General features: G+C 46.6%; 1 protein-coding gene across 1 annotated transcript in view; it reads left to right on the top strand.

The window, feature by feature from the left end:
* Capn13 (calpain 13) overlaps positions 1 to 14,009 on the top strand; it is an 84,094-nt gene that overhangs the window by 61,691 nt on the left and 8,394 nt on the right. Inside the window, exons 13-22 of the mRNA XM_074049442.1 lie at positions 1,147 to 1,352; positions 2,310 to 2,346; positions 2,707 to 2,763; positions 5,627 to 5,684; positions 5,778 to 5,836; positions 7,155 to 7,223; positions 9,718 to 9,790; positions 11,547 to 11,675; positions 12,689 to 12,744; positions 13,278 to 13,332. Coding sequence (XP_073905543.1) covers positions 1,147 to 1,352; positions 2,310 to 2,346; positions 2,707 to 2,763; positions 5,627 to 5,684; positions 5,778 to 5,836; positions 7,155 to 7,223; positions 9,718 to 9,790; positions 11,547 to 11,675; positions 12,689 to 12,744; positions 13,278 to 13,304 — 771 coding nt within the window. The 3' untranslated portion in view covers positions 13,305 to 13,332. The remainder of the gene's footprint in view (positions 1 to 1,146; positions 1,353 to 2,309; positions 2,347 to 2,706; positions 2,764 to 5,626; positions 5,685 to 5,777; positions 5,837 to 7,154; positions 7,224 to 9,717; positions 9,791 to 11,546; positions 11,676 to 12,688; positions 12,745 to 13,277; positions 13,333 to 14,009) is intronic.

The raw sequence follows: 14,009 nt of genomic DNA, 5'->3' as shown, positions 1-14,009 counted from the left end.
AAGGCTCAATATAGCCAGGACCTCAAATCCATGGGAGTTGCTCAGGAAGTTCCACCAGCCCTGTGCTGTAACCCTGGGGCAGTGACTTATCTCCTGCCTCACCTTGGAGCCCTCTAAAAAGAAAATTTCCCCCTCTCCCTGTTCTTCCTCCACTGCACCGCTCATAAATAATCATTTCATGCTGCGTAACTATTCTAAGTGAAATCCCCATGCTTGGCTATAGTGGGGAAAATTTGTTTAGTAAGGGGTTTTATTATGTAATATGTATGTGACATCCTATAATAGGGAATGCATTATATTTATTGTTTTATCTCTAAGAAAATATTGAAATAAAAGGAAAATGATCAGGGCCTATTATTTTCCAATGAGAAGGAATCTTGGGGCTCTGCTGGAGAGGGGAAACAGAGGAAGTGAAGAGAATTCAACTGTGTAGTGCTATAGCAGCCCAGAGTATGTCACTAACGGTTTAGGAGAGAAAGGGATTTAGGAGGCCCATAAAGAAATTAAGCATTGGGTCAGGTGCTGGTAGTTTGCACCTGTAATCCTAACTGCTTGGGAGGCTGAGATTAGGAAGGAGGATTGCAGTTCCAGGCCAGTCCAAGCAAAAAGTTCAAAAGCTGGGCATGGTAGCATATACCTGTCACTCCAGCTACAGTGAGGACTGTGATCCAGGCCAGCCAGGGCAAAAGCAGAGCATAAAGGGCTGGGAGTCATGGCTCAAGCCAAGAAAAGAAAGGAAGGAAGGAAGGAAGGAAGGGAGGGAGAGAGAGAGGGAGGGAGGGAAGAAGGAAGGAAGGAAGGAAAGCAGACACTGGAACAACAATGTCACTAGTTTTCCATGTCACTATTTCTCTACATATAAGCAGAAAGAAAAAGCCAGAAATACAGGATGCTATTAGATGTAATGAGATAAAATTGTGAGTCATTTTTTTTTTTTTTGCGTTTACTGTAGTGTCTAGAATCTAGACGAAATAGTCTGAACTCTACTGGGTTTTTGAGGGTTCAAGTTAGCACTGTCTCCCTTTGCAGAGCCAGCAATTCAGTTTCTGATGAGCAGAGAGGGTTCTGGAAGGCAGTGGTCCGTCCTGGTGGCTGAGGTCCAAGCGTGGGATAGGGGCTTTCTCATAAAAATCATGTCTCTTCTAGTTCCAACAGTTCCAGGAGAAATTGCCATCTACATTCTTCTCCAAATTCAGAATTGCTGCTGAGGGCACAGGTGACAAATCCATAGGGTGCAACTTCACAAAGTCCTACCATTTAAGCCCTGGGACCTATGTTGTGGTCCCCTGGGCAAAAAGAGAAAAAGTCAAGTTCTTGCTTCGAATCTTCCTGAAAATACCAGACAGTAACAGGTACAGAACCTATGGGATCCTAAGTGTTTTATTCTACTTAATGTTATAAAAATGCATTCTGTTATTATGCTTGGTACTCTGTGCATTATATACAGTGTGTATTGTTTTGGTGGGGACACAATGCAGTTCCTGCTTGTCCAGGGGGACAAGAAAATCTATGAACCAATAACTAAGACCCCAACAGCATGTGGCCCTTGCTAGATGCAAAGTTGTGTGGGAGAACAGAGTGGAGGGAACACTTTTGGCCAGAGAGACTGGGAAAGGCTTCTTGGAGAAAATGGCACTCAAGCTGGTTCTCAAAGGAATACAGAATTGGATGGCTTAAAGGGGAAGGCCATGCAAGTGGAAGAAAAGAACCTGAGCAGGAGCAGGGATGTGGGTGAACACAGGGCTTGTTGGAGATTAAGTGGCATTGGCAATATGTACAGGAAGGCGGTCTATAGCATGTGAGTCCACTTATCTGAAATGTGGCTGGAATATGGGGTGACAAAGAGGGGAGACAAAAATGGTCTTGAGAGTCTTGAATGCCAAGTCAGTGGGTTAAGACCAGGATGAACAAGCACTACCCACTCTGGGCTTGGGGCAGACATTGTTATAGTCATGTGGTCTTTGCAGTGAATGTGAGGGAGGCTTTCTCAGTCCATCTGGCAGGTAGCCATTACCACCAATTCAAGATGGAACATGGGACAAAGCTAATTGTCATCGTGGCAATACTATACATATGTTTCTGGTTGTGAAAGACAATAGTTAGAAGACCAGACCATGTCCACCCAAAAGGCTGGACATGTGGTCATCATACTCATCTGTCTGCTACTCTGTGGCTGCCCCCTTCATGTCCTGTGGTGCTGAGGGCTTTCCACTCACCCATGACAGAACTATCAGATGCTGTTGGGTGCCCTCACCTCCTGTGAGATGGGGGCTAGCCATCCTTGTCACACTGTTTCTGTCATTTTCTAGGAATCCAAACAGCAATTATAACCTCAGAGCACTGAAGGTAGGTGTGCCTGAAGATTTGATTGAAAAGCTTTCCTGATTGAAAAGCCATATCCTTTCCACTGTAGCTTTTATGTCCTGCCTCACCTCACAACTGACCAATAAAAACAGAGATCCCACAATGGGTCAATAGTGGCTCAAAGGGGAGGATGGCAGAGTGGGAGGAGAAAACCAGGCCTCCAAGGCTAGGCTGAATCCCAACCATCTTTCTTCCACAAACTTTGGTTTTCTAATCCCCCCTTCAATTTTTTCCAACTGCCAATTTCTTCAGATTTAGGTGAGGCTTGTCATGCCCTCACTGTACCAAACAGGTGACCTCTTCCCCAGAAATTTTACATTGGTTATTTTCCCTTTGTTCTAGGGAAGTCCTTTAGAAAGTGGCTCCCAGCAAAGCATTTTCTACAGATACGCTCAGCAGGTAAAGTAGCCAACACCAAGGGTCCTAACATAGGGCAGGTGATACAGAGTCCTCAGGGAGGGGGATCTCCAAGCCCCTATGAGAATGCAGAGAGGAAAAGGGACTTGATGGGTCATCCTATCAGCCTCGTGCTTTCCCTGGACCATCTCCAGAACTGCTCTTGCTGCCAAGCTCTGAAAAGAAGTGGTACCCCCCCATCCGGGTGACACATTGGAACTCAGAACTTGGAAATGGAGGGGATAATTATAAGATGTGTGTATTAGGGGGGGTGTATTGCCATTTATACCTGTAAGCAAGCAGTTGGTTAGCATTACCTCTTGAAATCTTTCCTTCTCTGGCTTAACTGCCTTTCCTACCAGGAGCTGGCTAGCTTCAGGAAGCACCAAAATGCTTGCCAAGCCACCTATGTGCACTTGGGATTTTCGTAATGGTTTAACAAACTGTTACAAAGAACTCTTTGAGTCATCAGGATAAAATATCTGCCAAGGGCTCTGTGTGATGGGCCTTTAACCATTAATGACCATGTTAGTATGGGGAGCAGAAAGTGATATGATGATCATGTGTGCTGTGCTGGCTTGGGGCAGGCAGAGGCCAAGGACAGGAGGAATGCCAGGTCCTCCCCAACATGCAGAGGGCAAGTAGGGTAATGATATCCTGGAGGCAGGCTGGGCCTGAGGGAAAGAGTGTGTCAGGAATGAGGGGTACCTGCTGCAAAAAGTGATGGACTGTGGACCTCCCTGGAATCAGTGCTGAGAATTCAGACCACCCCTGAGCTGATTCTAAGGACACTTCACTTGGTGCATGACAAGACTGACACAGAAGATTGTCCCCAATCTGTGAGCACTCAAATGCAGGAATGGCACCCAGACGAGATGCTCAGTCATTTCTGTCAAATTGAATTAAGATAGATTATCCTCCCCAGAACCTATGCCTACACTCAGGATAGCTGCCCTGAGGTGGTCAGCAGCACCCAATTAGGATGACTGAGACCAAGCATCTTCAGGGAAGGTGTCAAATTCTCATGCAGGTTCCATGCACCTGCATGAAATAAAAATTAAACAAAATAAAAATATAAATTGTCATATGGTAAGATGGTACTGATTCCCTAATCAGGACTTTTCCAAACAACAGCCAAATGCCTCCTCCTAGCGGCTCATATTGGACTTTGGTGGGAATTAAATTAGACACGGCATTGTGCCAAGGTCATTTCTCAGCCAGGCACCCTTGAACTATCACCCTGCACAGTCTGAAAATATCCTCAGAGGCTGTGTTCTCCCATGACATTTTAAAGCAAAATATTCCCTCATGCATTTGCTGTGTCTTCTTCCTGATCTCTTATATGGATTTAACTAGCTTTAAACTAATGTAGCAGTTTATTACTATTGATACTGCTAGTTTCTTTAGCCATAGCAATGGTGACAGTACTATAACCAAGAGTTTGCCTGTGAGAAAGGAAGGATGCACTTGGGGTCTGAAATGGTACAGATCCATTCACCATCCATCATTTATTTGGTTGATATTTCAAGTACTGCACAAAGCTTTGGGAATATCAAAGCATCAGTCTTTGGGAGTCTCACATGGGGGAGATAGAGGCAAATGCACAATTCTTTTAAGCCACCATTATTTCCATTTCTGCCTTCATTTCTTCAAATGCTTTTGGTGGGTTACAGAGTGTGGGGTCCAGGTCAAACTGTGTCTTAGGTGGGGAGAAGGAAGTAGACATGGTCCATGGCAATGCTGCTTTGTACTCTTCAGGTGATTCCATGTTTGTCAGGAATCCTCATTAGCACGTCAACTGCTGTTTACAGTGAGGTGTTCAGATTCTCTGGAGGAGAAATTTAGTTCATATTGGGCACACAATAGCAACTTCCCTGACATGCCCAAACGATGAGATATTGGAGGGGTGACCTGAAGACCAATTTCAGCCACTGGCAAAATGTTTTCTTGGGGTCATCCTGAGGGCACATGCTTCTCACTGAAGGACCCCATGAAGCAGGCTATGGGGCTGCTGTTGCTTTCAGTGCTGGGTGATGAGGCCAACCCTGAGAGATGGAAGAGACAGTGTGCCTATTATCTGTGATGTACTGGTTCTTAGAAGACCCCCAGGAGGCATCTTCTACCACCTGACTCTGTGTCACTCTACAAAGCTACCAGCTGAGAAACCTCACTCTAGTGCCAACTTCCCAAGTAAAAGCTTCCCTAAAGTAGATTTAAAGCTTCCATCAAGCACACTGTCCGACAGCGCCCCAGTGAAAGTCCAGTGCAGTTAACTCCTCCAAATGTTAGGCCCAGAAAATTTCCTCTTTCTCTGAAACCTCCATTGCTTCCTACTTTTAATCTAAGGAAAGTCAGGACACCTCCCTTTCTGCTTCAGTGGCTCAATTGTAACAGCTTCTCTTAGCCTAGATTTCAGATTATTTTTAACTCCTATTATCACACATGTGTCCACACATATGCGTACGTACAGTCATATTTTCTTGTAGTCTCTTTCTGGAAGCAGATGGGGAAGACACCTAAAGCATTGATTTATCCAATATTGTTATCCTGAGGGGTTCACCAGTGTCAGGCATTGAGGTGGGTTGAGGAGGAAGAAGCCTGCTTTCAGTTCTATAAAGAATGGAGAGAACAATGCCAGGGAACGCAGACAGATTGTGAATGTCAGGAGTGACTAGCACCACAAATGCGCAGGAAGGGAGTTACCGCCATGGCTGGAGCACCAGGTCAGGCTCAGGACAAAGGCTGGACAAGCACACCATGGGAAGGAAGAGCATAGAAGTTGGAGAGATGTTACAGAGTTGCATAGATGTGCATTTCATGTCCTGGGCCCAGATTAATGCCCATGTTTCTCTCTTGTTTGGACCAGGGGCAGGACATTGATGCCACCCAGCTTCAGAGTCTTCTCAACCAGGAGCTCCTGACAGGTATCGTCATCCTGAAGGCCTGCTGGCCTCAACCCCAGGCCCCCAGTCCTCGCTTCCACTGGCACTTCAGTCCTTTCTGTTCTCCTTCCTCAGAACTTCCAGGGGACACTTTCTGCTTGGACCAGTGCCGCAGCATCATAGCTCTGATGGACGTATCCTTTGCACGCTGGAAGCCCACCTGCTCTGTGGGCTTCCCAAGGATCTAATTAGGATTCACCAAAGGGCTTGGGTCCTATCAACTCAATACCTCTCTAGATCAACCAAACAAGCAATGGGAATAGTTACCATCAATCAAGCACCTACTGTGTGCTGGGTATTGCACTGGTAAATATCTATATTTATTCCTCCTTTGGGATCTCTCTCCCTTACCCCTTTTCTTACCACTAGAGAAATCTTCACTACTTTGGTTCCATAGGTATCAATCACCCAATCAGCAAAAATAACAACTATATAAACATGCATCAACCTCCTTAGTGTACACAGCAGCAGCACCCATAGCTGCTAACATGCTGTGTTTGCCATTCATGGCTCACTCAGTTCCATGGCTACAAATGGCAGGACTAAGAATCAAACCCCAGTCTCCTGACTCTCATCCTGACTTCTGCTCTCCAAGGAGCCCTTTCTCCTCCTATCCACCCTGCCTCCCTGCAGACAGGAGAGACATACTTGTGTGGATCCTAGCCTGGCAACTTGTCTCCCTGGCTGTGTGCTGTCTCCCTAAGAGACAGATTACCCAGCTCTTACACCGTTAACAAGACTCGATTGTGAATGCGAAACTGGCCATTGTAGAACACGAGGGCTTCTTGATGAAATCATAAATCAGGTCCTGTCTCTGCTGGCTTTGGTCTGCAGTTACTCAGAGACACAGAGGAACCAAATGGCCCTGGCAGCCCTATGGCCCCAAGGGGAGGTCCCATTGGCAGGACCCCTGCTTAGCAGACAGATCTTTATCTTTTCTCCTCTCCCATGGCTTCCATTCCAGTTCTCAGAGAGGTTGATTCTTTTCCCTTCATTAGTGACCAATAGCCCATCCTACAGGGTGGTGAGAGCTGCATTAATACAAGTATGTTCCCTCCATACATGGCACCAGGATGGCACACTCACTTCTCCCTGTGTTTCTGGAGTTGTAAGACCCCTTCATGCTCCTCCCCCACCTACCCCTGTCAGGGAATCCACCCCAATTATGAAGACCATGTCTGGACTCACTGTCTTCCCTAGGATGCAAGTGAAATTGGCTTCTCTTTCTTAGGGCTTCCTTCTTCCAATAGTCTGTTTTCCTTTATATAAACAAATCTAATCAAGGTTGCCTTCAGCCAGAGTAGGTACCAGCTAGCATAGGGCCACTTCTAGGTGGCATCACATTGACTGAGTCACTGGCTGAAGGATGGAGCTACTCTGGCTTTGTTGGCAGGGAAAGCAGCCCCGCTGCTATTGCACCCTGGACTGGTTCATTCTTAACTACTTGTCCAGCTGAAAGTGAATGGGCGGCTCGACCAGGAGGAGTTTGGGAGACTGTGGAGTCGGCTTGTCTGCTGCCAGGTACCAGCATGCTCTCTATGACTAATCCTCTTATTTTGTCCAGTTTAGCAAATATTTACTGGGTGCCCAACCCCATGCCTAAGTTGAGGGATATGAAAGGAGAGGAAACCCTGCCCCTGCCCCCCAAGAATGCTCGCATTTTGTTTGGGGAGAGGTACATGCAATAAGAGAAGGCCTAGACACTGCCTGAGGCACTCTTAAGAGGTTGGAGGAGAAAAAAGTCACTGTGTACCATAGCTAGAACCTCCAGCCATTAGTGTTCCCTCATTTCTTCCCAGATTCACTTCAGTCTCCCTCAATCTATAAACCCATTTCATTCTCTTCTAGTGCCTCTGCCAGAGGACCTGTGGAATCACAGATATGGTTGGTCTATGGCCTGCGTGTGACCTCCTGTTGTCCTCAGGACAAAGTCTAAACTCATCAGAGTGGCACATAGACCCTCTAAATTGGGTTCCTACTTTTGGGTTCAGGGGAAGCACTTCTTACTCATCCCACTTTCTCTGACCCCAATTATAAAACTTCTCGCTATTCCTTGTAATTGCCATGCCCTGTGCCTCTGGCCTGTCCTTTCCATCTCCCTTCCCTGCACCTTAAGCTTGGCCAGTGCTCACCTACCCTAAGAATTTATCCTCAGACATACTTTCCTTGCCCATGAGTTGCCTTTGTCAGCCCCCATGACCTGATTAGTGTCCCATCTGGCTCATCACACTGGGGCCCACATCTGTCAGGGTAAGCCATGCTATACTGCCTTATTAAGTTGTTCTTTAAAAAACCTTCCCTTGTTATAAAAGCGATGCATGTTCATAGTAGAAAATATTGATGAGCAAAAAGAAAATATCTTGCCAAAGAGAAAGTATTAAAACCTAATGAATATTTTTCAGAATTCATCCTATAATATGTGTACATACACATAAATAAAAATCTGCTTTTAAAAGATAAAAGGCATCAATATGTCAACTGGATAATGTCACTAAATATCTCTAGAACATTTTTTTTAGCAGTACTGGGATTTGAACTCACATCCTGTGCCTGCCAGGCAGGTGCTCTACCATTTGAACCATAGCCACAGCTCTTTTTGTTTTAGGTATTTTTTGCATAGGGTCTTGCCTTTATGCCCAGGTTGGCCTGGACTGTAATCCTTCTATCTATGTTTCCCCAGTATCTGGGATGACAGGCACATGCCACCATGCCCACCTTTTATTGGTTGAGATGGGGGTCTCACAAAAAAAATTTTTTTGGCCTCAAACCATGATCCTCCCAGTCTCTGTCTCCCAAGTAGCTTAGACTAGTAGGCATGAACTACCATGCCTGGGTTGGAACATTTTAAAACGCTGAATAAAGTGCTGCTATGTGGCTATGCCAGTGGTCACCTAATCCCTTAACCAGGATTATTTGGTTTCTCCCAGGGCACTGTAGTGGTTGTCATGTCCACTTCCTCTTTAGATTGCAGGATCCTCCAAGGCAGGGACTCCCTCAAATTCATCTTTCACCAGAGCCTCTACAGTGTGTATAACACAGAGCATTCAATATTGTTGAAAAATGACCAGACTAATCAGTTACTAAATGAATGGAGAAAACCTCATGCGGAATACTCGAGGTCTGTTTTTACACCCACCCAAAGCCAACTAAGGCCAAGGACAGGCTCCCAAGAGGTAACTGCTCAACCATTGCTTCCCACAGTTGGCCTCACACACCTGCTAGTGGGTTATTTTGCCTTAGAAAATCTCCTTTGGGGCAGCTGTGCACACACTACAGTTGGGTGTGCTGTGGTCAGTCCTGTGCAGCTGCGCACTTCACTCAAGGTCCAGTCTTAACCTGCCTGAGTGTCAGTGTCCTCATCTGGGAAGTATGATAATGACCAGGATTAGGCTGAGTGGAAAAGCCTCAGGTAAATGCAATGAGGTGTTATGGTTAGTATGTTCTGCAACTATGCTTGACCCAGGACTCAGTTCTAATGTGCTTTCAATATTTTCTACACAGCACTCTCTAATTTATAAGTGATTGTGTTAGTATATGAGCATATGCACTCACTTGTATATGTGCTTATTGATTCCTTGCAACAAACCCATGAGGTAGCTACCGTAATTAGCCCTGTGCTACAGATCAGGAAACAGAGGCCTAGAAAGATGAAGCAACTTGGATTGGGACTTAAAATCAGGCAATTTCACTGTCAAGTCTGTGCTCTTAACCACTACACATGCAAACTCTTTAGAGAATCCTGTGCATCCCTCACTTCCCAAACTACCCTGTACAGGGCCCTATCTAGACGTACAAAAGAGAGGGGAGCCCATGGCCCTCGGCTGTGGCCAGTCTGGTCAACCTAACAGGTGTAGCTCCTCCTGCCTGCTCTGTCTTCCCCTCTGCTGCCCTGCCCACTTCTGAGCCTGCTCCACCCAAGCATTAATGAGTCTACGTCCAGGGATGGAAAAGGGATTTCCAGGGCCTCCCCAATCCACATCCTCTCACTGTCTCCTTGCTTCTTTTTCCACACCAGCATGTTTTCCAGGACATTCACAAGAGCTCTGGAGTTCTGAGCTCAGATTTGTGGAAGGCCATACAGAATACAGGTAATGTTGGGGGACCCGAACAGAGAAGACTGGAGGCTCTGTGGTGGCTGTGGTACCCACACTCCCAGCATGCTGTAGGCAAAGCTTGCATAGCAAGGCTGAGCAGTCAGGAGAGAGGATAGCTATAGTTCCCACATCCTCCCCTGTCTACACTGACCTTCGTGGCCCTCTAGGGCTTGGGACTCACCCCCCATCTGAGCTCTCCTGGACCACTCAATTTTCCCAGCTGCCTTTTCTCCCCAGTGTGGCTCTAATTGTGAGAAAGTAGCCTTATATGATTGATACCGTACCAGGAATGGAGCTTGTCTTCCAGAAGCCTCCACCTCACTGTCTGGGTTAAATACCCAGGGGCAGGCTAATAATCTCACTTCTTTTTCTTCACAGAGAGTTTGGGGCTAAATTAAACCAAATGGCATCTGTTGGCTTCAAGTAGGCAAAAGCTTTCAGTGCTGGGATAATGATAACAACCCCGGAAGGTGCATAGCTGCTTCATAGTTCACCAAGAACTTTTATTCACATCATCTCACTTGATTGTCTTGACTACCCAGCCAACTGGGAAGGGCAGGAATCATTACCTCCACAGTAGCAATGAGGAAAATGAATCACCAAAAGGTTACATAAGAAAATGGCCACCTTCCTTAATAAACTGTAAAATCATGTTCCCTCAGGTTAACTCGGAAGGAGAGGATCCATAAATCTCCCTCCCATGGCAACTGGCATGAAGAGGGGTAGAAATACAAAACTGTGCCCGACTTGAGCATGGCTCCTTTCCTTAATTCTTCATAGCACAGAGCTGTGACACTTTAACCTGAGCTCCATCTGAGCTGACTGCAGAGCCTGTGAAAACACAGAAGTTTGAGCCTCCCCTCAGTTAGGGATTCAGGAAGCCTGGAGGCAGGGGTATTTGCATTTCTGACAAGTTCCACTGTGATGCTCCTGCCCCTGGTCTGGGATCACCCCTTGAGAACCACTGAAGAACAAGTTAAAGATGGAATCACTAAAGAAGCCTTCACTTATGACTGCAGAATAACGAAAGGGAGTGAAATAGAGAATAGTTCAATTCAACTCAAAGGCCTCCAGGGTCCAGGCAGGTAACTTAAAAGGACAAGGGAGTTAACCATAAGAAAATAAGTGACTTGAGAAGTGGCAGGCTGGAAGAGTACATGCCCTATCTGAAGGCATCTTGATTCATATTTTATTAATTCTGCTGCAGAAACCAAATGTGTCTCTGGTCACATGAGAGCCCATAGGCCACCAGGCTCATTCCTTGTATGGATGGCCCAGCTTGCAAGGTTCTGCTTGCTCAACAGAGCTTGAAAGCCAGACTTCTGGCCAGTCTGCCTTTGTACCCTGTGTGGCTCCCTGGAGCTTATAACTAGGCATGAAAGATGACAAAGCCAAAGAGGGCAAGGTGCCTATCTCCTTCCCTGCTGAGGCCACCTTCTGGGTTCTGCTTTCCCCATCTGAGGAGACTTTTTCCCTGAACAGCCAACCTAGAACTGAATCTGACAGAAGAACAGTGTCTCAAATCCCTTGAGTTGGTGTCCGGAACCTGGAGAGCTATGTCACTGGGGAGCCTAGTAGCCAATAAGCAAAAGAAAATGGGGGCATTGGACCCTGAGTGAGGTGGACTGGTTGCCAAGTCAGGCTGAGTAGGAGAGGTGGTAGAAGGCTATAGCACCCTCTGAACAGGTTTCTCAAGTCTCCTGAAACAAAGAGCCACCTCCCTGCTTACCACCTTGCCCTGTGGCCCCAGACTTCCTTACAGGGATCTTCGTCAGCCGTGAGCTGCTGAATCTCATGACCCTCCGGTACAGTGACAGCACCGGCAGGGTCAGCTTCCCCAGTCTGGTCTGTTTCCTGATGCGCCTGGAAGCCATGGCAAGTAAGTGTCCCTGAAAGACATCCTGAGGACCTTCACAGTGACACAGTTGCCCCAGGCCTGGGCAAGGCCTCAGGAGTGTGTAGGCTGGTGTCTTGCTTAAGGCACCCTTGCTCTGAGAGGACAGGGTTAAGTGAGCCTGTAAAATAGTGTGGTTGGCCCTGTCCCCAGTCTGCCTTCCGCACCCTGTTCCCCCAGTATTCCTCTATCCCAGGTCTCTTATTTCCTCCTCACCCTGTTCAGCTTCCCTCTAAGAAACAAGGTTAATTTCAATCACCCCATCTCCTCTCCAGGCTGTGCTTATCACTGAAACCTACTCTGCAGTCAGGCGTGAAGAACTGTCTCTGCTGAAGGACTTTCATACACAAGAGAACGGGTGGGGGCAGGAGGTCTGTCCTCAAGCTTTAGAAATCCAGTGACGGGGCCAGAGTATTTGCCACTTTTTAGCAGCACAGACTTTGTTTTAAATGAAATCTTATCTGAAACCCCAGGCCACAGAGTTGCTCAAAATGGAGCTGTTGAGGATGAGATAGAGTGGGTGCCAAAAACACCTCTGACCTGAATGTTGTCATGAGACCTCTGTACACTTGGGGTTCTGAGTGGGGCAATTAATAAAGGAGGAAATAGAGCCCTGGGAGGGTAAAAGAGAATCCCAAGTCATAACCTTTGCCCCCAGGAAGTTCCCAGGTAGACTAGGAAGGTCTCCAAACTGTGTCCATGAAAGAAAGACAAGCCTTCCCATCTACATAGACTGAGTGTGAAGAGAGGCAAGGTGCAGGTAATCTGGAAGGAGAGAGGCCAGAGCAGTCATGGAGCTGTTTCATGGAGATGAGCTCTGAGCCACCCCATGGTATAGACCTTGACTGGAAAGAAAAGGATGGAGGACAGGCCACTCTATGGACAGTGAAGACTGCTTTGTACAGAGCCACCACACTGGCTTCTGTCTTCACATGGGCCCTGACTTATTTTGCTCTCCTCTTCCTCTGTCAGTCAAAACCTTTCTTTCTTTATTCTAGAGACATTCCGCAACCTCTCCAAGGATGGAAAAGGACTCTACCTGACAGAAATGGAGGTGAGACACCTTCCTGTCTCAGGACCAGGCACAGTCTCAGGCCACCTCTCGTGATCTGATTTCGGGGGCATTTTTTTGCCTGAGAATATATCAAAAGCCAGCCAAGTTGCTGCCCCCCTGCTTCCAATTACTGCCTTTATATATTGCTGGCTGCCAGGCTGCTTTAGGATCTTGGCAGACCAATTTTATTTTTTTCCAATAGCTTAATAAACCAGAGGATTATGTAGGAGTCATAAATCCAAGAGGGAACTGAAGAACAGCCTGCTGAACTCACTGTACATTAAACTTGCTCCCACTGAATTGGAGAGCCACTCCAGCAGCTAGCTGGTCGACCTCAGATATACCTCTCACTGCCTGGCTATTTAGGGAATAGTGGAAGATGTTTTGTGACAGGGGTGTTGAGACCTCCTGCTTAGGAAAAATTAACTGGAAAGGAGTGATGATTTTCCAAGGGAGGAGGGTAGCCTTTGCCTTGCTCTGCATAAGTGAACAAGATTAAAGAATTGGTTGCATTGATGATACTTATTTCTTAGTGGATGAACCTGGTCATGTACAACTGAGACGAATACAGAAGATACCATGGACCAGGTAAGACATGGTGGTTTTAGGATCCTTTCCTCCTGTGAACATTTCTCCTTTTCCTCCAGGAAGTACACATTAAGACTCCCTGGAAACAAGCTCCCAAGGGACTTGAGAAAGCTTATCAGTGTGAGCCAGACTCAGCTGTTCAGGACCCCCAGGTTTCAAGGCCAATGCTGTGAATTTCATTCAGACCATGTAGACCATTGGGCATTCATGAAGAGTATGTCCTGAGAGTCATGAATGAGGGACTTAAAACTCCTAATTGAAGTTCCAAGGAAGAAGGCTGATCTGCTACCGCAGGCAAGGGAACAGAAACGGTGAAAATAGAATGGTGTGGAATAATAGAAACAGTTGAGCCTTGGGAGAGGAGAGTCGAGTCCATCCCCAGCTCAGTCAATGGCCCACTAGGTTGCTTTGGGCAGATCATGGACATCTGTAGGCAACAGCACTTATACCTCTAGCACATGTGTGCTGATGAGTTATCACTCACATTTATTTTCATGGAACAGATCCAAGTGTTATATAGTGTATAGAATTACACATCCCTACCCTGCTGTAGCAGAAGCCCTGGTAGAGTATTCTACAACCCAAGACTGATAGTTTATGCTCTCCATTTTTGGCCATATCCAGGTGTGTTATATATTCTCTATCAAGAGGCAACAATCTACTTTCCTGGAACCTTC

The sequence above is a fragment of the Castor canadensis genome, chromosome 12 (genome assembly GCF_047511655.1).
Source record: "Castor canadensis chromosome 12, mCasCan1.hap1v2, whole genome shotgun sequence".
NCBI lineage: Eukaryota > Metazoa > Chordata > Mammalia > Rodentia > Castoridae > Castor > Castor canadensis.
Note: the sequence above shows the minus strand (reverse complement) of the source record. Positions and strands in the feature narration are given on the sequence as shown.